Source organism: Pseudomyrmex gracilis, unplaced genomic scaffold (genome assembly GCF_002006095.1).
Source record: "Pseudomyrmex gracilis isolate BER0280 unplaced genomic scaffold, ASM200609v1 scaffold_250, whole genome shotgun sequence".
NCBI classification, from domain to species: Eukaryota; Metazoa; Arthropoda; class Insecta; order Hymenoptera; family Formicidae; genus Pseudomyrmex; species Pseudomyrmex gracilis.
Window position 1 is genome coordinate 187,790 of NW_018020834.1, and position 24,587 is coordinate 212,376.

At 32.4% G+C, this 24,587-nt stretch overlaps 2 protein-coding genes across 12 annotated transcripts in view; both read left to right on the forward strand.

The window, feature by feature from the left end:
- The window catches only part of LOC109859243 (serine/threonine-protein kinase MARK2-like), a 102,263-nt gene extending 83,697 nt beyond the window's left edge, over nt 1–18,566 (forward strand). For 5 of the 11 annotated variants that reach the window (XM_020437279.1, XM_020437276.1, XM_020437278.1 and 2 more), the window contains exons 5-17: nt 132–510; nt 635–855; nt 1,035–1,146; nt 2,058–2,170; nt 2,291–2,492; nt 2,917–3,120; nt 3,777–3,978; nt 5,339–5,506; nt 7,093–7,213; nt 7,315–7,403; nt 15,851–15,892; nt 17,179–17,290; nt 17,445–18,566. In XM_020437279.1, the coding sequence (XP_020292868.1) occupies nt 132–510; nt 635–855; nt 1,035–1,146; nt 2,058–2,170; nt 2,291–2,492; nt 2,917–3,120; nt 3,777–3,978; nt 5,339–5,506; nt 7,093–7,213; nt 7,315–7,403; nt 15,851–15,892; nt 17,179–17,290; nt 17,445–17,663 (2,184 nt within the window). In that variant the 3' untranslated portion in view covers nt 17,664–18,566. Of the gene's footprint in view, nt 1–131; nt 511–634; nt 856–1,034; nt 1,147–2,057; nt 2,171–2,290; nt 2,493–2,916; nt 3,121–3,776; nt 3,979–5,338; nt 5,507–7,092; nt 7,214–7,314; nt 7,404–10,317; nt 10,701–11,923; nt 14,095–15,850; nt 15,893–17,178; nt 17,291–17,444 lie in introns of those variants that run through there. The other 6 variants (XM_020437281.1, XM_020437280.1, XM_020437282.1 and 3 more) reach the window with 6 other exon arrangements.
- A 4,347-nt stretch (nt 18,567–22,913) lies between these two features.
- Nucleotides 22,914–24,308, forward strand: LOC109859244 (bis(5'-nucleosyl)-tetraphosphatase [asymmetrical]). Its single transcript, XM_020437287.1, has 2 exons — nt 22,914–23,110; nt 23,725–24,308. Exons 1-2 carry the CDS (start codon nt 22,996–22,998, stop codon nt 24,036–24,038), a joined length of 429 nt encoding a protein of 142 aa, XP_020292876.1. The 5' UTR covers nt 22,914–22,995; the 3' UTR covers nt 24,039–24,308.
- Nucleotides 24,309–24,587: the final 279 nt, after the last annotated feature.

A 24,587-nucleotide genomic window follows, 5' to 3' on the forward strand; every position in this document is an offset into this window, starting at 1 on the left:
TATATATTATATTATATTATATATAATATATTATATATTATATATATATTATATATTATATATTAATTATATTATATATTTCTCATAAATTTATATGTTAAAAACACACACGTGTCGATGTCACTTCGCAGTTGTTCCGAGAAGTGAGGATAATGAAGATGCTCGACCATCCGAACATAGTGAAGTTATTCCAAGTAATCGAGACTGAAAAGACGCTGTACCTGGTAATGGAGTACGCGAGCGGTGGCGAGGTCTTCGACTACTTGGTACTACACGGAAGGATGAAGGAGAAGGAGGCGAGGGCGAAGTTCAGGCAGATAGTTTCTGCTGTGCAATACTGCCATCAAAAGAAGATAATTCACAGGGACTTAAAAGCCGAGAACCTGTTGCTCGATAGTGAAATGAATATCAAGATTGCCGATTTCGGTTTTAGCAATGAATTCACACCTGGTAACAAGTTAGACACATTTTGCGGCTCGCCGCCGTACGCCGCGCCGGAACTCTTTCAAGGTATATTTTTTCGCGTCGAATTTATTAACGCACGAGGTGTCAAATGTTTTATATTCGAGCGTTATAAAATTTTAATTCGCGCTCGGGGGGGGGGTTGTTTTTTTTTTTTTTTTTTGTTTCACAGGGAAAAAGTACGACGGTCCTGAAGTGGATGTGTGGTCGTTGGGCGTAATCTTGTATACCCTGGTGTCCGGCTCACTGCCTTTCGATGGTTCGACGTTAAGGGAATTGAGGGAAAGAGTATTAAGAGGGAAATATAGAATCCCGTTTTATATGTCTACCGACTGTGAAAACCTTCTCAAGAAATTCTTGGTGCTCAACCCGACGAAGAGAGCCTCATTAGAGGTATGCGCGCAAATTTGATTTCAGTTTAAACCTGTATTTTTTTAATTTTTTTATTTTCTCTCACGCGTGATATTTGATCACACGGTCTTATTAATTATATTATTTACAAACATAATCCTATAAGCCAAAGTTCAAGCAGAGCACAAGATGTGCAATTTGACGATCTTTGTTACCTGCAGAGCATAATGAAAGACAAGTGGATGAACGTGGGATATGAAGACGACGAATTAAAACCGTACTTAGAACCTGAACCGGATTACAGAGACCACAAGAGGATAGGTGAGTCTGCCAGTATGTACATAACACTTACTACCTACCGTTTTTATGTTCGATGTTTCACTCATTATGAACATTCCACATTTATGTGAAATTTATAAATCAATTAACAGAGATATTGGTGTTTTTTTAAATCTCTTTCACAGTATATTAATCATAGATCTTAGATATTGTTTTTAATGGGGAATGTACCTGATGCAACTTTCAAAAGAGAATGTTCATGATCGAGTGTTCTTTATAATTGCAATATATGTATGGATCGCTATATAAAATTAATATATTCATACTACTAAAATATATCAGACAAATTATATCTCTTGCTTAATATTATTTGGTTAACAATACTGTGTGCTGTGACAACTTTCTATTCAAAAAACTGTCTTTTAAATTATATGTGATTTTGATACACGTGTATGTCTCGCGTGTCAAGTAAGAGAGAGATTTGTGCGTGCACAAATTTTTATGCACAGAGCGTGAAAGCACCATGGCCTGTTTTTCTCGAGAGTCTTTTTTGTTCGGTCTGATATATTTGTGTGTTTGTATGTGTGTGTGTACGTCTGTGATTTGCTTTATTTAGTTATCGCATGAGAATATATTTTTTACAATCAAAGAGGAAAGTTTTATTAACCCCCCCCCCCCCACAGTTTTATTAATAATAATAATAATATTTAAAGCAAACTAATTTTTTAAGAAGCATCGAAGTATAAGGACACACGTAAGAATCAAACAAAATCCCAGTAGCTCTTAAAAAAAAAAACATTTTAATGCATTTGAAAATATTAAACGATTTATAAGGAAATTTTTTTTTTTGTACTTCTGGTTCTTTTTCTGCATTCTTTTTAATTGTTTCTTACGATGTATGGTATTTAGAAATTAATTTTAGCTCTTAGCGGATATGACTATGCCGTCACGCGTTTCCATTTCAGAGGCTCTGGCCAGTTTGGGATACACTCGAAGTGAAATAGAAGATTCCTTAGGACAAGCAAAATACGATGACGTGTTTGCCACGTATTTGCTATTGGGCAGAAAAACGACGGATGTGAGTATTGCGCAAAAACACAAAGAGCGATATCGATGATTGCACCGCATTTAAATTGCTCTCTCTTTTTTTTTTTTTTTTTTTTTTTTTACACGTGCAAATTTTCATTTTCGCCAACAGCCTGAAAGCGACGGTTCACGGTCAGGCAGTTCGCTGTCGCTGCGTAACATTCCACCTCAAGTCAGCTCAGGTGGCGGAGGAGGAAGCAGCGGAGGAACAGGTGGCGCGGTACAGAGTCCATCGCACAGAGGTGTTCACAGAAGTATTTCTGCTAGCAATCCAAAACCTAGTAGACGGGCCTCATCTGGTGGTGAAACTCTTCGTAAGTTTTTCCTTCTGCAGCTTAACCGGTATTTTTTAACACGAATATGGTAGTTTAAATTTCACTGTTAGACAGGCGTTTGGATAAAAGGACGTTTGACAAACTCGGGTAAGACAAAAAAGATAATTTTTGTTTTTTTTTTGTGGAACATCGTATGATATTTGTATATATGACATTTTTGTGGTGAAAGTAATTACGCTTACAAAAAGCTTTGTAGGGGTGACGTAAATCACACTGTTAAATTTGTCTGTTAATAAATTGTTATATTTGTAATAAAAAAATCAAGCAAGTTGTAACAAACGAGGAAATGTGGTAATGAAAATTGAAGTTGTTATCGATATGTTGTTAGCGTCAGGTTGTTGTGTCTCTTGAAAACTTAGAGGAGTTTCGTTACGTTTATGGTATAATTTTTCTTTTCTATTAGGAGGCGCACCTAGTCCAGGTAATGCAACGAATCACAATCACGCGACTGCGGTGACTGGCGCGACTGTAACCGGAAGCGGCGGTAGCAATTTTAAGCGACAAAACACTGTGGACGCAGCCACGATCAAGGAAAATAGCGCTCGTGTTTCTGCAAGCCGGCCCTCCGCACCTAAAAACAGTCAACCACCCGGACAATTAGATACCAGTGAGTTTACTTTGTTCTTGAAACAACAAGTTAGAGATACCAGTAAGGTATCTTCCGTCAACAGATCGTATATTCAATTTTATTTGTCTATGTGCTATTGTTTTCCTCGTGACGCTTCAGCGAAAATACTTCCTTGGATGAGGTTGCTTTGGATAGGGTTGCCAGTAGCTTAGTTTATCAAAATTACGATATATGAGCAATTTGTGATTTATTGTTTAATTTTGTTTTACTGGTCAATGTTTATAAGTTACATTTTGTCATTTTTTTTATTGATAATTTCATTTTTTTTTATTGTGTTGTCATCAAACAAGTCTGAATCATAACATTTCAATGTCATCGTACACCTGTTTCTTATATACAATTATATCATATTGCCGTAAGATTATCGCATATTCGTATGTATATGCGTGACATCCCATTTACATACAGTCTTTATGATGTGTTGACATGCGCAAAATTATATATAGACAGTCTTTTAACGTTTTACTTTACTTTCGCTTTTAATCCTATCTCGTTCTAATGTAGAAACAGATTTATTAAGTCGTTTATTAAAGGCTGACAATTCCTCTTACTGACTCATTGTTCTTTTTGTTTGTTATAATTTAAAGTATGTCGCTTCTTGTTTTGTGTTGAACCACATCTAATGAGGCTTGCAGTGACGATGTTCATTCTAGGCGTGGGTACAAGTCCTGGTGGTAAGACAAGGGTAGGCAAGAGCAACACAATGAACGCAGGGGTAGGTGGTGGTCGGCCTCTCACCTCACCTGCTCCTGGTTCTGTTGGTCGACGTAGTACCATCTCCTATGATCAAGCGAAAACGTCATCTTCATCTACCGAAAGAACCAACGAAGTGCCCAGGTATAGTGGTATCCAATTATTTTTATTCGAAAATACGCGCGTGACTTATTATTATCTTACTTTACGAAAATATATCGAATATAAATATAAAATCGATAAACAGAATTTATATGTATATATATATATATATATTATATATATTAACAAAATTCTTGATTATATATATTTCGTTTTTATATTCCATATATTTCTCACTTCTCGATACGTATTTTAACTCGTGGGATATTGGACGTGTATATAGAGTTTCCTACACACAAGATCGCAGAATTTGTAATCAACTGTTAGTTTACAAAAAAAACATAAGTTTACGAATTTTTCAGATAGTCCAGTATCTCATTTTAATTAAACGTGTAAACATTACATAGAATAAAGAAGAAAAAATTTTTATTGCATCTCGTGTGACGATATTTCTAATGTTTTTTCTATTGACTTTAACACTCACTTTCACTAACTGTAGCGACTGATTAATTGTGTGTGTTAAATTACACTAAACCCATATGAGACTCGACAGAACAATAAGCCGTAATCGAATGAAAAGTAACCAAAAAAAGTCTGTCAATTAAAAGCCCCCGGGAAGTTTATTTGTTTGTTGCATCGCTCTAGCATGTTGGCTGCTGCCTGCCAATCGTTCATTGCAACATCACTTTCTTTATGGCTTGACAGATGTATCAAACAGACAATCTAATTTAACGTTTTTACATATACATGTACATGACGCTTGCTAAAGTGATATTTAGACCCACATTCACATATACGTTACTCTGTTTCAATCTCAAGTATATATCTAGTCGAGAAAGAGGTGCTCAGACACACATTTCATTAACATCATCATTATACATTTTGTTTTTCATCCTTACGTTGTAGCATCATGTTCTGTTCTCTTGTCACGTACAAATATTTCGCGATTACATTAGCTCTCTGTAGCAGTTAGTATTTTTTATTCTCCTTTTTCCCATCCTTATATTTCCTTTTAACAATTATTCCCTCTTTGACAAAAATTTCTGTTACAAACAATCCTTCTATATCTTTTCAAATTATTTGCGAAGTAACAAAACGAATATGTCTTCAAAGATGTATAATGTGTTTTTTTTTTTTTTAATCAATCAAATGTCAATAAACGAAATATAAGAATTATTACATTTGTCAACTGTATCAGCGTTACGAGATATTGTGTAACATTTTAAAATCTCATAAAATTGTTGTTATTATCTCGCCCCCTGTATTTTGCTTCTATATACAGCTTCAGAGAAAAATTTGTTACTTTCTTTGTAACAATGGCAAAGATCAAAAACTAAAGAAAATAGAAAATTAAATCGTGGAAGATAGAGCCCGGCAATTTGCTGATTAGTTTTATGCACAGCCTGGGCGAGGGCACTAGACCGACGCGGGGTCACACCAAGTCTGCGAGCATCAGTGCAGGTCACCGTTCCTCAAGTGGCGTACCCCCCAGCGACCATTCACTACTGGACCCTCAACCACGCAACGCCCACAACTCCTTACTCGCCACTGCTGACCCTCTTAGGCAGAGGTACAGGTCCCCAAATGCCTAATACAAAAAGAACCAAAACAAAAAACCTGCATACGTTCCTGCATAGTTTTTTATTAAATATTTTTCGGATAAAAATTTGTTCCTTCTTTCATTTGGTTACTTCTTTCTTGGGCCACTAACTCTCTTAGGGCAACTAGGTCTTCCTTATATCACTAGTCTCTTTCATAAAATACTTCGTCACGACGAACGACGAAGATAATCCTCAAAAGCAACAGCGCGATCTTTTTCTTCGAGAGCGTTCTATTGAAATAATATCGAAGAAAATTGTCAATAGGGTTCTCTAGGATAGTTTCTGGTCATTTGTTTTTTTTTTCACATTGGTTTTTGTTCATTCTCTTTTCGTTACTTCTCTCTCTCTCTCTCTCTGTTTATTATCTTTTTCCTTTTATCTCTTTCATTTGCATGTAATTTAATCCGTTCGCTAGATTTCTATTAAACTGCATCACAGCTTCAGGCATCTATCAATTTCTATATATGAGTCATTCAGATTTTCCTACCGCATTATTAAATGACATATCTCATTACAAGTCATTGTATAGTTTCGACATGTTCACGTTTCATTATTAGTTTGCAAGTTTTTCATGACTTTTAATGAATATGTAATATAAATTGCGATATTTCAACTTTTTAACTTTATTATATATCGACGGATATATATATATATATATATATATATATGCAATATATATACATATCATACAATATATGTATATATATTGTATATAATACATATATATGTATATATATTGTCTCATATATATATGTATATATATTGTCACATAATTGTCATATAATCTCGCTCATGTATACACTCAAGAAATCTTATTTCAAATCAATCATAAGTTTTGTACACTAATAGCCTAGCTGTAGATAGCACAAATCTATATGAATGCGTATAAATATTGTGTACTCGTAAAATGCGATAACTCTCTCTCGAAATTACCTTGTCATCATTCATCGTCATTTTCTTCTCACGTCATTCCATCACATTCATTTATTTAAAACGTTATCTACTATAATAATAACATTTTCACAATAACAAGTTTTTAATGCATGCGCATTCAGAAAATTTATAGTAGCCATTTTTAATACAATATATAACTTATCTCTTTATAGATATATCATTGATTAATACGAACTAATTTTTCTTCTAACAAAAAAGATACTCGCTTTATTATTAACTCTATACGCTAAAGCTTATTTTGTGAGACATTGCTTGCGCGTGTTAAAATTTTTACCAATAGAAACATATCTATGTATATAGCACATTTAAGCAAAACCTTTTTTTAATCTAGTTTCTTATGCATTTTTTAACATTAGTTTTGCTTAGATAATATTATAATAAACATTTAGTTTTACTTAGATAACATTATGATAAACATTTAGTTTTACTTAGATAATATTATAATAAACATTAGTTTTACTTTTAGATAATATATTATACACGTACATAACAAATACTTTTCGCTATAATTTATGTAAAATGTAAGATCGCTGACAATTTATATTTTACTTATAATTGTCGTGCGGTTTGACAACACAGAAATTTGTTATTTTGTTATCAGTTTGGGTGTGTGCACAAGTAACAGACTGGCCACAGCCACTACGCCAGCATTTCCACGGAATGTTCCGAGTCGCAGTACGTTCCATTCTGGCCAAAATAGAGCACAGCGAAATCACACTCAGGTGAGTGTTGTCAAAAAAAGATTGATTTGAAAAATAAAAGAATTTATATATATCTTTTGAGATGTTTCATGTGACAAAATTTTAATGTAACTTCCCTTTAGGGTCACACGCAAACGCAGGACACAAATGCAATTAGCCCACTAGCAAGGCCGTCCTTTTTCTCGAAATTATCCTCGAAGTTCTCCAAACGGTAAGTTTTTATATTCAATTAATATATATATATATATATATATACACACATATATATATATATGTATATATATATATGTAGTAATTATCAATATTTGACAGCATGTTAATAACGCGTACGACTCTAATATTTTATATATATATATATACACATTTTCATACACAAATATATACACATGTATATACACATATTGAGTGTGTAAATTAATTCGGTGCCTTTACACCTAACGTTTTGTAACTCTTCAAATTAAAATTTTTTTCTTGTACTGTGGTGATTTGAAAGTGTCAATCTTAAGCTTCAAAGAAGCACTATAATAGTATAATCTTACGAGACACAACAGTGTGTACACAATGGGGGCCGAAAAGCATTTGAACTGCGTGCAAAAACTTCTGGCCAACATCGAAGCCCAAATATTCGCGCAAGAAAAATTCTGCTTTGCATCTGGTGGGATGTGAAGAGTGTAAGTCTATTATGAGTTGCTGGCCAGACTATTAATGCAGATTATTACCAACGGCAACACTTATTCGTTCAAGCTTTTGAGAGCAAAAGAGAGAGTCTTTATAATAGTCTGACTTGCCTAACTCCGACGGAACTAGGCAAGTGATTTTGCAGGACGACCAACGCTCTCGACCACATGCCGCAAAAGGAACGAAGGATCTTGCTTGTACATTTGGCTGGGAAATTCTTCCTCATCCGCGGCTTATTTAGCCCCGTCAGATTACTATCTATTTCGATATTACTTTAACATCGTTTGACTTTTCATTTTAAAACAGTTGAGGTTCGAAAAAAAAGCATTGATAACTTTTTTGAATCAAAATTGCCAAGTTTTTTCCGCGGGGGCATTTATCAGCTGGCCGATAGATGGAGTAAAAAGTTTTATGGAAAATAATGGAAATTATTTTGAACATTAAAACTTGTATTTGGTTTTTTTTTTCTTAAATAAACTTTGAAAAAGGCACTGAATTAATTTGCACACCTTATATATATACAAATATATGTGTATATATTATTGTCCATTTTTTACAAATATATATAATTTTTTTTTTTTATATATTTTTCTATTCCACGTATTTTATCATTTTCAGTCCTTGTGTAAGATGTACACACACACATAATTAAATCGGATTATGTACTTAAATCATTTTCTTCGATTGACACAACTAAAAATATTCAACAAAATTTTTTTCAAAAATGCACATATAAATACATAAGAGCAAAGCCTTAGAATAAGACGGGATATTAATTTAGATGATAAATAAATGTTAAAAAAAAAAAAAACGTACCAAAGTCTTTAAGAAAGTTAGCGACTTAATTTTTGACACGTAATTATTGCATGTACACTTTAATTAAACGTTTATTATAATAATGTTAAAGGTATTCACGTTAAAAGAAAAATCCAATACGAACTGAAATTCTTTTTTTTTACTTTGGATAAACATTGTTTGTATAATTTATTTATATTATCCTCTTTCATTATACTTCTGTTTATATTTTTTGTTTTGTTTTTAAATATATTATTTGTTGTTAAAGATAAACCGTCACACTCGATGATATTGTGTAGTAAATATATATAAATAATTTAAGCTATGTTGTCACGTACTTATTCAATCTTAGAAATACAAAAAGACTTGAGTGCTAGCACAAAAATATCGTAGCTTTGCAGTGGACCCTCAGTGCATGCTTAAGCATCGTAAACATTTAAGTGTGTTGAGAATTTTTAATATACTTAATTATATCTCACGTATATATACATATACTGACAATTTGATAAAAAGTGTACCTATTGTTTGCATGCAAATGATGTTTCTTTTTTTTTTTTTTAAGGATGCACAATGACTATGTAATTCTGAAAAATTTCTATATACATTGATATATATAATTTTTTTACATAATGTGTAAGGATACGTTACATGATATGATTAGTTTAACAAATCCGATGAGCCAGCAGCGACCATTATCATTGAAAGCCGCAGAATATGTAGCTTATGCATTTTGTTACGTAGCTTTATTTATACTTACTTATAATACCATTTTTTCATCCTCAAGCGTATCGCGTACTTCACCTATATATATATATATATATATGTATTGTTTTCTTTTTTTTGGTTTGTCCCATAAAAATTTGCTTGACAAACTGTTTGTCCTTTAGCTAAATTTGGAGTAGAAATATAATATGGATCTCGTCGTTGTTCTATATAGGAGTTTAGTCGTTCTCTACATAAATGCGTTAAAAAAATATAAAAAAAAAAACACACATCACCTCCTCCGTACAGAGGATTCGATCTGTTGTCTTGCGTCGTGAATTATAATCGTTTGTAAGATTCGCGCTTAATAAAGACGAATTCTCTCGCGATTAGATTGGTGGAGAAGTAACACGTATACACACACTGCTCGGCTGTGAAAATTCAGAGGCCACCTCGCATACTCATTGTGCATCCCTTTTTCTCACTCGATTGTAGCGAGGCATATATATCTTTGATTTGATATTATTTATATATATATATGGGACTCTTTTAAGTTTTAATCATATCGCACATTTAAATGCAAAACGGCAGCGCATATAACACACACACACACACAGACACATATATTATAAAAGAAAAAAAGAAAAACATACTTGGTGCTGAGGATGGAAGACTGCAGAATAACGAGAGTATATACGATGTAGTTTTGTAGACAAATTTATTGTATACAATATTTCTTTGTCCGTTTTCACTTTCATGATATGGTCACTGTACTCATCATCTCAACGTGGTTCGAAATGATTTGGTACAAGAAAGTGTGTACAAATTTTTTTTCACGGCATCCATAGCCATTGGTGCATCAGAACATATTCTTGAACAGTTCTTTCTTATTTATACTAATGTATTCATATATCGGTATATATATATTTTTACATTATTATATGCTGCAGGCCATGAATCGTATAAGCTTCTTCGCTTCCATCTCTCGAGATCCGACAAGCGAAAGGCCATAGAGACACGGGTTTTAACACACACGACCGATGTGCCGAGACAGTGTCATGAGCAAAATGCAGCATGCCCGCGAGAAAACGCGCACCTAATGTTAAAAAAAAAATTAGGGCAAAGAGGCAAAAGTCTGTGTTGTCAGTCGACCGCTCAATGGATATTGTGATGCATCTAGGAAAATGATATGAAAAAGTTGAAAAAAAACTCTTGGCTCCGTTATTCTGTGGTACCCAAGATTGAGTGTAACTTACTTTTTTAGGAACTTTTACACGTTATAGATATATATATAATAGTACTATATATACATATATAATATATCGCGCATTATCTTTAAGCATACATATATATATATATATATATATGTATATATATATGTACATATATGTATATATGTATCGTAAAAGATATGTATCGCGTCCGAATGTATACATATGTATGCGTATATTCACATATATACATGTATATATACACAAATATATATGTATATATGTATACGTTACATATACATATATATATATATATATATATAAATTTGAATATATTAATTAATAAAAAAAAAAAAGAAAAACCAGTATAACGTCTTCCTGAAAACACGAACCAGGAAATCGCCTTACGCACTATATATATATATATAGATGTAGCAACCGAAATCTGTGCCTTTCCTAAATCAGCCTGCCCATTATAAAACACACACCGTATGTTATATATATATATATACTTTACGTCGTTTATATATCTCAAGAGAGAAAATCTGATATTTTCTTCGTATTTTTGTACCTGTGTCTTTCACGTACCATCGGAAGTCTTTTAGCTTCGACTCATTTTTTGTTTTTCGTTATGTGTAAACAATTAACTTTTAAACAAAAGTGTATAAAATTTAAAAAGCGCGAAAAAAAAACAACCGAAACACAGAGAACGGTGAACGGAGATGCCTTCCGAGAGACGTAAAGTATATTTGTATATTTAGCCGCTAAAATATTCAACAAGTATAAGTGTCTTTGGAACATTTGTTATATATATTTTTGAGCATCAAACATATTTTCATACATCTAGCAGCGGCGGATAGCGACAGGCATAGATTAATTTTCCTGTAATTAAAGTTAGTGCGACTTAGCAATCCCCGCAAATGTGATGAAATGAGTTTCACTTTGTAAATCAACAATGTGTGACGTACAGAGAAACAGTGCAGAAGTCTCTTGCAACTTCTTGATATTACATTTGAGACGTAATATTTTTTTTTTTTTTATGACAAACACGTTTACATATTCTCTTCCTCATTTTTCCACTACTGTTTTTAATTTAGTATCCTTTTTACTCTCTCTCTCTCTATATATATATATATATATACATACCGTCCTCTAGAAACGTAAAATCGACGAGATGCTTGTTGAACGTGAAAGTACATACATACATATTCGATCGTAATGAGTAGAGACTTCCGAATACGAAGAAAATGCTATATAGTTGTACTAATAATACTAACCGAACAACAAAAAAAAAGACAGATTTTATTATAATAGAGTACATACATGATTGTTCGTACTTTGACAGATTTTTTTAAAGTGAAGGATGAAGTCTCGCCTTGTTTCCCCCGAGCTGAAATGAGAGCGAGCGGCATGCAAGATATATCGCGCCATGGCAATCGCAACTTCCATCAATGTATCATTTTATTTCGTTTCGATTTTCTCTTAACTTTTTTTTCGTGATTTACAGTGAGGACTAAGTATAATGTTGTATATTTTTGTAACATCATAGCGCATTGTTTCTTCCTTTTTTCTTTTTTTTCTTAGGAAAATATGTTGGATGACACGTCGTCAGTAATTCAAAATCGTGTACTTCATACTCGAATGGAACTTTTTGCGGTCATTGCGATGCTGAAGAGTAGTTTGGTGTTTAGCGTGCGCCGTTTACCAGTCACTTAAAAATTAATTAATACGCGATAAAGTTTAATAAGCTCAATATATATATATATATATATATATGTATATTTTATTTTGTAATAACAATTTTTTCTTTCTTATTTCTTTTCGTTGATATCCAACATAGATTCCTAGTTCTTAAAGATAGTGTGGAGTTTATGCCGGAGTTTTTGGTTTTACAAAAGATACTATTAATAAATTTATTGGCTTCTTTTGGTTTTTTTTTCTCTCTCTCTCTTTTTTTTTTTTTTTTTTTATTGATTCTTTCACTTAAACGAAATTCAAGGAAATATGTCCTTCTAAAACGAATGGATACGTATGTTATGATAGACATATGTGTGTGTGTAGATATTGACATAGCCTACAGTATTTTCTTGCATATATAAAAATATATTCTGTACAGTTTTGTATTTTCCTAGTTATTTATGAATAATACGTTGTGAAATTATAATAATATATAAATAACATATTTCTTTGTGCACGAATGAAAGAATCTAAATAGACAAAAGAACTTATCAGTCTGGATATACTTGCAATATATTGAAAGAATTTATATCTTATCAATTATAACGTATTTTATACTTTTTTTTTTCTTATATGTATATTAATTTTCTCAATTAATTTCTATTACACTTACATTTTCTGTTCAAGATGTGTCAGTATAATAGATGCATTTATATTTGAACATTAGTTGTGTGACACACAATTTGCTAAATACACATTTCGATTCAACAAGAAGAAGCAGTTATAGAGACTAAATTAAAAAAAAGTGTCAGGCATTCCACTTTATCTTTTCTTTATGGATTTAATGATGTAAATGTGCTTTTTTTGTTTTAATGCGATCACGGAATTAAAGTGTAGTGTTAATTTTTAATTGGAGATTTTTCACACTGTCAAGATTCTGTAAACAAATAGCAACAAATTAAATCGACAATTTTTATATTTATAAATATATACTATAAAATTACCATATCCTTTATATTCTTTTTTTTTTTTTCTGCAAACTGTTACAAATATTGTTCCGATGGTGATCTCAAAAAAAAAAACACTGACTACTAAATTTAAGATTTAGAGTGCTATTTGATTGCAATAAACGGCAATTTTACCTATTTCTCGCTTTAATTTATTCTATTAATAAGATGCCAATCTATATTGTATAAATAATTGAAAAATCCGCGATATATATACAGTAGAACATTATCAAAACAGGAAGCAGCCCATAAATTAATTGGTATATAATTTGTTTGTATATTCATTACTTACTTGTATCCTGATCAACATACATATATTGTATCATTGTTTAGTTATTAGAAATATACAATATTCTCTACAAGCGCACGTATATATGTAACACAAATACAAATCTTATTCTGCAATATTAATAGTAAATGTTAGTGATAATTTAATTTGATATATGTACATATATATAACAATATACTCTGTGCTTAGTATAGCGTATAACAAAATCCATTCAAATTCCATACATTTCATTTAAATATAACTTGTGATCAAAAGTGTTTTTCGTAAATTTTTTTTATTTAAACTGTTTAATTTCCTATTTAAACGCATGGATATTTATACTTTTTGATGAGAAAATAGAAAAGTATTATTCTAAATTTTATTTTTTTTCACACAGCTTCATATTAAATCCTCTCAACGGCGGATTTAAAAATTTATCAATTTTTTGAATCCAATCTCATTCTGATACTAAGTGCAGATATTTGAATATATTACAAAGATGAAAAAGTTTTGTGATCGTATTCTCTTATCTCTCCTTAAAAAAAAAAAAAAAAAACACCTATCGAAGATACGTGCCTTCTCCTACATAATATTGTGTATTTCAAATATCTCGCGTTATACGACGAATCATGATACACTAATCCTTTCACAATCACATTGCCCAATAGCATTTATCAATAATAATCTGGTCAACAGAAAATATAATGTAAATGTTATATGGCAAATAACAATAATAATAATAATGATTATTATTATTGTACATTTATATATTAACACAAATTACAGTGTATCCTATATAAAGTGGCCTTGGGCTGCTTGAAACATGTCGTTTTTCTTGTAAAACATAGAATCAGAGACGTTTTTTCTTATATTCGTCTGTTATTTGTTAAGATTTTATATTCTCTTACATAAAGGATCATTAAAGAAATCGAATAATTTTATTGTGTAAAATGTTTCAACTTTCTTTACATTTTTCGAGTGCACAATTTATAAATGTATCCCGAGATATGTATTTAGCAGTTTGATATACTTTCCCAACAAATGTTTAAAACCGTCATTAACAATATAGTATTTGTTTTTGTATTTGTCACGTTTGCCGAAATATTCGATGCATAAGTGATATTAGAAAGTTTATAAAAGATAATGAGGTGTAACATTTAAGGCTATCCAATATAAACTAATATATATAAAAATGAGAAAAGCGAAAAGAGATATAGATTATACATATATATATATATATATATATATAAATAAATACATATATATATATATATTAAATAATTTAATCCACGTCATATATTAAAGATACATCAAAATATAATATAGAGAAAAACATTTGTATGCAAATTATATATAAATATAACGTTTCTCTTTAAGTAAATACACTTTTTGCTGCACTCCAACTATGTTTCTCACAGGCCAAACAAAAACAATTCTTAAAATATTCGGTTAATTAAAGCTAATCTTTTTATTAAAAGAAATCTAATTTAGAAGTTGTACCCCGATTATATTTTACATTTGTGTGGAGGGCAGTAAACAGATATACATATATATATATATATATATGTATATATTTTTTTTCATAAATATATATACACATATATGTATAAGCAGGATATATAGAAATATTATTTAATAATTTTAAGGAGCAATAATAGTAATAATTTCGCAATTAATAAATATGTCAAAACTGTCTTGTATATGTTGTATTAATTTATTTCTGAATCCTCGTATATATATAAATTATTATATATACAGAAGAAACATTTCGTCTGTGCGAAGAACACGTCTTACACAGCATTCACAATGCCAAGTAACTTTGTTTCGGAATGCTATGTGCTAAATTGTTCTTTTTATTATAAAAATTGTCTCTTGATTGGTACATTATTTCAGAAAACCAGCTTGTCTCTCTTGAAAGAAGAAAAAAACAAAATCTGTGACCGCTGTTTTTCCATAACTTTTGATATCTGTCTCGAGTAATAACATTTATTGTTGTTTTACACATAAACGCTTTATATCTCCTCAACTTTCTACGCAATATTCACACACATGTCCCGTGTTTTTTTTTGTTTTTTTTGTTTTTTTTTTCTCACATATAAAAATATCGTATTACGGTGTGAAAAAAAAAAATGAATTTACACACGATTATTATCTTTAATGGAGATTCTCTAAAAACCATTATTACACCGTAACGTTTTTTATGTGCCATAATCAGTGTGCAATGGTGACAGAATGGTGATGGTTGTTACACATATAACAATTTGATTAATTTATCATGTTTAGTGTTTGTTTAGCAACTGCCTTTGTTTTGTTATTTCAGCCCCATGGACCCATCCGTACCCCCCAAGCACCCAGTAGTGAGGTACGTTTACTGCATACCATAATACCACAAATCCGTATTCTAATTTCACTCTCACTTTGTTTTCCTTCATTTTTATCTCGTATTTATATCCAACTTTTCGTTATCTTTTCATGTTCTCATGTACATTCGTGTTTAAAAACAATGAATTGTGAATTTTTATGCACGTCTCTCTTAATTTTTGAGATAATCCTTGTGACATAGCATGCATATTCCACGAAACGCGAGGCGCCTTTAAATATTCAGCGTTTAACAATAATTTATAAAAAGAAACCAATTATATTTTAACTCGTATACGATTCAGGAATAAAAATTTAGGAAGAGAGAGAGAAAGAGAGAGAGACAATTTGCGTACAATCCACTAACACAAAGATACTACTATTTGTCTGATACACTGTGTATAAAATCTCTGTTAGATTGATATTGTTATCACTATTTTTAAACTTGTTGTCTACTTATTGTCATTTTGTTTGTTCTAACACAAAGATGTAAGTTTTTATCGTTTATTATTGTAAGAGTTTTTGAGATATGTGTTTTCTTCAGGATTATATAATTCGCATATGTATACAATTTGAATATTTTGTGTAACTTACATTTATATACAAATGATATATATACATATATATATATATATATATATATATATACATCTTTAATTTATAAATGTAAATATGTATGCAGCACCGAGGTTGTAATTAAAATTATGATGGCAAATGATTTGCATGCCGAGCATGTATGTTTTACAATTTATATGGAAATTGAAATAAGTTTTTTTTTGATAAATTTCCATTACACACATTATATATGTTTTGAAACTTTATTTATCGGCTTGCAACAACTTACGCACAGCAATTATATAGAGTCTTTTGAAAAACGGATTAAAAACTTTTTTTTTACGCATTTGCAAGCTTGAGGCTTTATTATAATACACACAACATTTTTGTAAAGATCACATATATATATAATTTTTATATCGCTCAATATTTTATACTGATCTGCGTGTAGAGTAATCATATTAATGTTTAAAATAGACAGAATCCCATTTGTTGATCGAAATCTATGTGGATAAATTTTTTAACGATTTTTGTTTCATGCCTACGCATTTAAAAACTATTTTTTTTTTTTTTTTTCACGAACAAAAGATGATTCGGAATCTTCCTACATGAGTTACATTGAGAACAACACTTTGTGCTTGTAGTCATCAACTATAAAAAAAAAAACCCCAAAACAAAGTTATTGCTAGAATCGCTTTAGATGTTGGACAGATTTAAGATATCTTTTTGTTACAGCGGAGCTACAACTAACGACGAACAGGTTAAGCCACGCAGTTTGCGCTTCACGTGGAGTATGAAGACTACCAGTAGTCGAGATCCTAACGAAATCATGTCTGAGATTCGAAAGGTATTTTAAAGAAGAGAAAACAATTATATACTCTGGAGTATATTATTCATTATCTCAATATCGATTATTTTTTTTACATACGCGTATATATAAAGACGTTATTTTAGACAAAATTGAAACAAGTTTACATTATCGAATTTGTTTTTTCTTGCAGGTACTGGACGCTAACAAATGTCAGTACGAGCAACGCGAACGATTCCTCTTGCTGTGCGCGCACGGTGAAGCGGCGACGGACAGCCAAGTGCAGTGGGAAATCGAGGTCTGCAAATTGCCGCGACTCTCTCTGAACGGAGTGCGATTCAAACGCATCTCCGGCACGTCAATTGGGTTTAAAAATATCGCTAGCAAGATCGCGAACGAGCTCAAGCTGTGACTGTCGGCCACGGGCGCCCTAGCCGCCAATCGCGCCAACCCATAACAACCTCGTGAACACAACCACCAAGCGACGGTGGTAACCGAAGAGTTTTACTCTTGTTTCTTTTTCTGGGACTCTGACTCTGATTCTGATACCCAAGAAATATTCGTTTAAAAAAAAACAAATTCCTCCGTCCTAGCCGACGAGCGTCGTCATCAGGCGACAGAAAAAAAGAGAGGAAAGAAGAAAAGAGAGGGTGAGGGAGGAAAGAACCGAGAGAGAGAGAGTCATATCTCTTGTGTCATCTCTGCGCCAAGGAGGTACTGCTATAAAAATTCGTTGAGAAAAAAAAAAAATCCGAAGCTGTGATCTGTTGACGGCTAATACGTATTCAAATACTCCCGAGTGCCAAAATGAATAACTAGATCAGGGTCCTCTCGTTAAACGTCTCGAGAACGCGAGAGCGGGGAAGGACAGAGAGAGAGAAAATTGAAAGAAATAATATAAAAGACAAAAAAAGAGAGAGAGAGAGACGGCTCAGTTGACCTGATCGACCGTACGAAAAAAGCTGGCATAAGACACAATAATCTATATATGTTTAATCTCTATGTTTTTTTTAGTTTTCAAATTTTTCATTGCCGAGAACAGTGGAATGTGCATCCGAGCGAAAGTAATCAGTGTTATTGTGCTTACAGATTTGAATTGCCCTCTTTCGGAATTTTTAAACAATCCATGTCTCATTTTATTTTTCAAACAGTATTATATACGGCTTTGTTTTATTCTTGATGTTGAAGCTGTCTACATTCGATTTGGTGCGTTTTTTTTTTTTTTTTTTCCATAATTCCGAACGCTTTAAATCGCGCACGCATTATCGCTCCATTTCCAAAACGCTGAAAGATTACATATAAAAACAAAAAAAAACGGAACAACAGTAATCACGACAATACATCTTCTGCCATCTAAAAAAAAAAAAAAAAAAAAAAAAAAGAACAAAAACGAAAAAAAAATAGAATTGAAATTCAATCGGATTGTCAAATGTGCCTAATAATGCATCTCTTACATCACGATTATGTTCCTCATTTCCATAAAAAAAAAGAGGAAGTGTGTTCCTTGTACTGTAAAAAAAAAAATACAACCATTTCTATCGTGGAGGAAGTGAATGAGACAGTATAATTGCAACGTCAAGAGAGAAAGAGAGAGAGAGAGAGAGAGTTTTTTTTTCAAAACTTCCTGTTTTTTCCTCTTGTGTTTTATATGTAAAACTTTTATAAGCGCAGGATTTTCTGTAAATACAATTCGACGGAATTTTTATTACAGAACCTGTCGAGATATATGCGTAGTAGAGAGCGTTCTGTAGCGACGAGAATCTACCTTCATTTATCATGTATTAGTCAAAAAATAATATGAATTGTACACTGTTTTAACGTTGCACAATGTGTAACTATTTTTTTTTTTTTTTTTCGAACATTTTTATGATATTTTACTTTTTTTATCTGTAGCAATAAGTTTGAAAATACGCAGCACTATAGACATTAGCCAATTAAAACATATATATATATATAATTATATATAATGTTAATATAATATTTTTATTTCTATCTCACGCAAACATATACACGTACATACATACATGCATAACACGCTCACTCTCAGAGACAAATACATATATAGTATACAAAAAAGAATAATGTGAAGGTAGAAGCAAAGACGTTTATTAACATAATTTAGAAATATACGGCATCGAGTTATACTCAACGTTTGTGAATAACACACGAAGTACTTGATCATTTTCTCACAAAGAGTTGGAATTACACCTTAAACTTTAAACTACATCAGTAATAACAAGAGATCTGTTATTTCTACAAGGAATACGAAAAAATAATATTAAATTTAAGTATCGTTAATTGGCTATAAAAATTGTACTATTTAATCCTTTTCATTCGCAAGAGATATTCGTCGTTGAATGAATTAAAATTTAGGGATTACCGTAAAAAAAAAACAAAAAAAAACAAAAAAAACTAAAAAAAAAAAACAACGTAGGAGAGCGCGAACTAGAGAAGCACCTTGGTGTATATAATAATTATATTACGAAAGGTACTAAATTAATAAGGAAAAGGGAAGAGAACTCCACACACACACCAAGATCATAAAAAAAAAAATATAAAAAAAAACACTTCGAAACTCAAGAGTATCGCAAACTTTTTATATTTGCCTAAGATTAATGAAGTATGTTACTAAAAAATAGGCAAAAGTTGACTAATTTATTTACATACTATAAACTCAAAAAGATGATTTTTCACATTTCTAACACTTGCTACACTGGAAAAAAAAAAAAAAAAAAGAAAAAAAAAACTACAGAGTAACTTCAACGTAACCGACATCGTGTACAATCGCAGTACGTATTCGTGTTGCGAATCGTGAAATGACTGATAGCAACTAAGTATCGGCGCCAATTGTCCGTTACCGAAGAACACATCTTGACAAAAAAATTCTAAGTGCTACAATATATTATTATTATTATAAAATACAGCACTGGCATCGGGACTTACCTTCTTTGTGTATTACCATACCAGTTTTCGTGTCGTCGAATTTACCGCATGAACCAATAAGCGAGATAACTGTAACATAAATGATTATAGTAATAATGTTATCGATTTATATATATTAATGGAAAGAGATGGTCAAGTTTAAAATACGAACATCCGTACACACCCCCACCAAGAAAGAGAGAGAGAGAGCGAGAGAAAGAGAAAATCCCAATCACTGTTAGAAAAAAAAAAAAAAAAAAATTTATATTAGAGAATACTATTAAATGAATCGAGAGTTTCGTTTCTGTTTGTTCCTGCATTAATCACAGAGTTAGTACCTTGAGTACAATTATTGAGCAACGTTGTCATCACTGTGTAAAAAAAAAAAAAAAAAAAAGAAAAAAAAGAATTGTAACCCGGAGAAGAAGCGGTCGTTGTAACGATATGACTATAGAGATACATATACACCGTAATAGACAGACAGACAGACAGAAAGAGAGAGAGTGAGAGGATGTGAGAGAGAGAGAGAAAGAGAGAGTGATTATATTATTAATGTTAACGTAAGAAGCCCTCTTCAAGAGATAGCATTAATGGTATATCCCTGGCATATAGATGAATTAATTATATACTGTAATCTATACATAAACCCACCTTTCGCTCGCTTGCTTTACGAAAATAAATGTATAAATTAACAATCGAATCTCCTCCCGTAACGGGAGGAGGTGATATTGAAATCTAAAGACGTTCATGGTTTTAACACGTGAGAAAAAAAACGGATTTATTGAGAGACAATTTGAAAGAGAGTTGCAGAGCTGCACGGGCGACATTAATTTTAAGATCCAACTCTCGACGTGTCTCAAATGTCGGAGGAGCTTTTTTTGTGATTTTTTTTTTTTTTTTTTTTTTTTCTAAGTACCCGCGCGATATATATATTTAAAAAAACAAACAAACAAACAAATTTCTCTCGTCCGTTGCCCGTATAGCTGTGCATTCGACTCAGCACGCACATAAAAATATTACACATACATGAGTACATACATTTACATACACATGTCAATCTCTGTAGATAGATACATACAAGCTTTGCTAAGTGTTTTCTGGTGATCGGTATCTAGCCAAAATGTAGCAAAACGTTTATAATAAAATGGTAACACGCATTGTTTCCCGATTCAGATTCCTGTCAAAAAACAAAAAACATGCGCGTTCGTCGTCGACACGCTCTAAGTTGTCGATCAAATTGTGTTTCTTTCTTTTTTGGCTTGATCAGCAGTAACCCCGGCGGGGCGGTTGTGATAAAAAAATGCGCCGCCAGAATTTGCAAAAATTTCCACGCATAAAATTTATATCGCGCATGCGATATCACATTCTCACGATAAGAGAAGATACGGACGTTTCTTTTTTTTTCTCCCCCCCTCCCCCCTCAAAATTAATATGTACATATTATATAAATGTATAAATGTGGAAGAAAAAAAAATTAATAATTTTTCCCGAAACAGAGATATCACACACACAGCGTCACGTCTGATTATACGCTTCTCCTAGAATCTAGAGAAAAAAAAAAAGCAGAATTATTATTACAAATATATATCTAGTCATAAAAATTTTTAATATGTAATTTTCACACACTTCTCATGGTTACTTTTTAAAACTATAGAAAAAAAAAAAAGAGAAATTTGCAAAAAAAAGTACAAAACTCGGCTGATAATTTTTAAACGATGAGATGACTACTGTGTGTTGAATCTTACTATAATTAATCTGATGCTCTCCGAAAAATGAATCAATGTTAAATATATAAAATAAAAATTACATTCTCTCTTGAAATTGAAGATCATTGCGCTTGAGGACGTATAGAGGACCAAAAACTATTATCTCGAGAAACAAATTTTTTACAAATCTCACAAGTGGATGAACAGGGTATGTTTTTTTTTTCTTCTTTTTTCTACGCGTCTCTTTTTTTGTTTAAGTATTATATAGACAAAAACCATACGTATATAAGTTTAATTCTTGACATGTTTACATTACAAAACTAATTTGTATACCCAATAAGCTATATACTTTTTATTTATTATACTTGTAAACATACATTAATAAATATAGCCATCATTTTTGTAGATCATATGATTAAATGATTTGATCTTTGTTGTAAAAAAAAAAAAAGTACAAGGAAAAAAGTTATTTAATCGGAATTAATATAACGAAACATGTTTCTGTTTTGTTTAAACATTTTTATTCGTCGGTTTTTTCATTGCGGTTTATATATACGCGAGTTTGTTCGTATTTCTTCTTAAAATCGCATTAGCCGCGTTCAGCAGAACGCTCAATAGTAAACGCTTTGCGTTGTTATTGGGTGCGTTCAGACAACTCAACAGTTGCACAACGTTGAGAGATAATCACTTCTGATTGGATCATACTTTTGGAACCGCATCAGATTTTGAAGAATAGTCCTATCATAAGTGATGATCTCTTAACCGTTGAGTTGTCTGAACGCACCCATTGTCTTATTGCGTATTGGCTTATTCCTCCGGTTCTTTTACGAGTGTAAAGGCCATTGCACGTAGAAAAAGTATAGACGTAATCGCAAGGTCATAAGCAAATTGACCAATCGCTGGTCAGCATTCCAACTAATGGAAGATAATACTGGTCTGTAATTGGTTGATTTGCTAACGATCTTACGGTTACAGTTAAAATTTTTTTACGTGCAATGGCTCTAAAAGCATGCACCAGTCGCGGATAACAAACCGCTTTACGCCTTGTTAAACGCTCGGTTCTACCGAACGTTGGCCGGATACTTTCGCAAGTCATTTCGCAGTTGGTCGGTCGTTATGGCGCCGCACGCTCGTGCTTGCGGTCTCGTTATTTTTCGTCGTTTTCAAGGCACCGTTCAGTATCTTTTGATGCAGACATCATACGGAGACCATCATTGGACGCCGCCCAAAGGTTTGTATATATTCTTATTACATCAATATATTTCGCGAGTAAGACCTGGTCTATGCGGGCCTAAGATTTTGATATTTCTGTTTATTAACAGAAGCGTAACAGAATTATAACAGAAGCATTGAAATCCTATAGTTGAACTGTACCCCAATTCCGGCATAGATTAACAGTTATTACCCGCATAAACAAGGCCAAAACAAGGTTGGTTTGGTTTGGTGCGCTTGTGGCTCTTGGACCTATAACGGTTAGTCCATACGCCATTCTATGACCAAAACAAGGCCGTATTTGCCCGCATAAACCAGGTCTAACAATGAACCGCGTTCGGCAGAAGCTCGGAGAGCTTTTAGTAAAGCGCTTTGCTGTTCTATTGCTCGTCATTGGCTTGTACTTTTTATATTTTTATCAGATCTAAAGGAAGAAGCCAGTCACAGTAATAAACACAAAGCACTTCAATTCCGTGCCGAATTCAGACAAATTCTTGATGACAATAAGCGACAATCAAAATGATTTAAGCGCTGTTCATATTGCGCGATTGTTCGCCTCATTAAAGGCGGATATTTAATTGTTTTAATTGTTCAGTTCGAAATCGTACATGTGCGTAATCAATATTTTTTTAGGTCACGTCGATGCTGGCGAATCGGATATGGAGACAGCCCTGCGCGAGACCAGAGAAGAGGCTGGTTTCGAAGCGGACGATTTGAAGATTTTCGAGAACGTGAAGCACGAGATGACTTACAACGTGAAGGGAGTGCCGAAAATTGTGATTTATTGGCTGGCGGAGCTAATTAATCCAAATAAATGTGTGAGATTGTCGGACGAGCATCAAGCATTCGAATGGCTTCCTCTGCGCGAGGCCTGCGATCTAGCGAGATACGCCGAAATGCAAGAAGCTTTGACAAACTTTAACAAATATATATCTCATCTCGCTTAAAAGTTTCGTATCGCGGTGATTTTCTCCTTTTTTTAGCAGACTATAAAGCAGTGATCACAAAAAAGTCTTCCACCGGAGAGAAAACTGAGGCCCGAATTCATAGTCGCTTCTCAAATCTTAGATCTCGTTTTCAATCTCAAATTTCAGCTCTCGGGTCTCGAATCTCCAACCTCAAATTTCAATGCAGTGGCCAATCATGAAATTCGGTGTTTCATGACTAAGTAGAAATCAGAGAGAAATCTGAGAGCGGCCATCCTATTGTAATTTTTTACGACGGTTTCAACCGCTGGTTTTAGCCGTATTTCCACAAAAGTGGAACTCAAAGGCCGTTCTCCATGAAACTCAAGTCGGAGGTCTCGTGGAACTGATCAATCACGTTGGTCGATTGGCTGATTTGACTCCGCAATTGGTCAATTCCACGAGATCTGCTACTTGCGTTTAATCGCATGTTATAAAGTGTTTACCACTTGTTAACATACGTATTATATAATATTATATATAATATATTAATATAAAGAGAAACTACTAGTTACTTACTTATAATATAAA

What these genes read in the sequence shown, in the direction of transcription:
- LOC109859244 (XM_020437287.1), top strand. Translation starts at nt 22,996, where the DNA reads ATGGCGCCGCACGCTCGTGCTTGCGGTCTCGTTATTTTTCGTCGTTTT. An exon ending in TCATTGGACGCCGCCCAAAG is followed by an intron (nt 23,111 to 23,724) that starts GTTTGTATATAT and finishes ATATTTTTTTAG; the next exon opens with GTCACGTCGATGCTGGCGAA.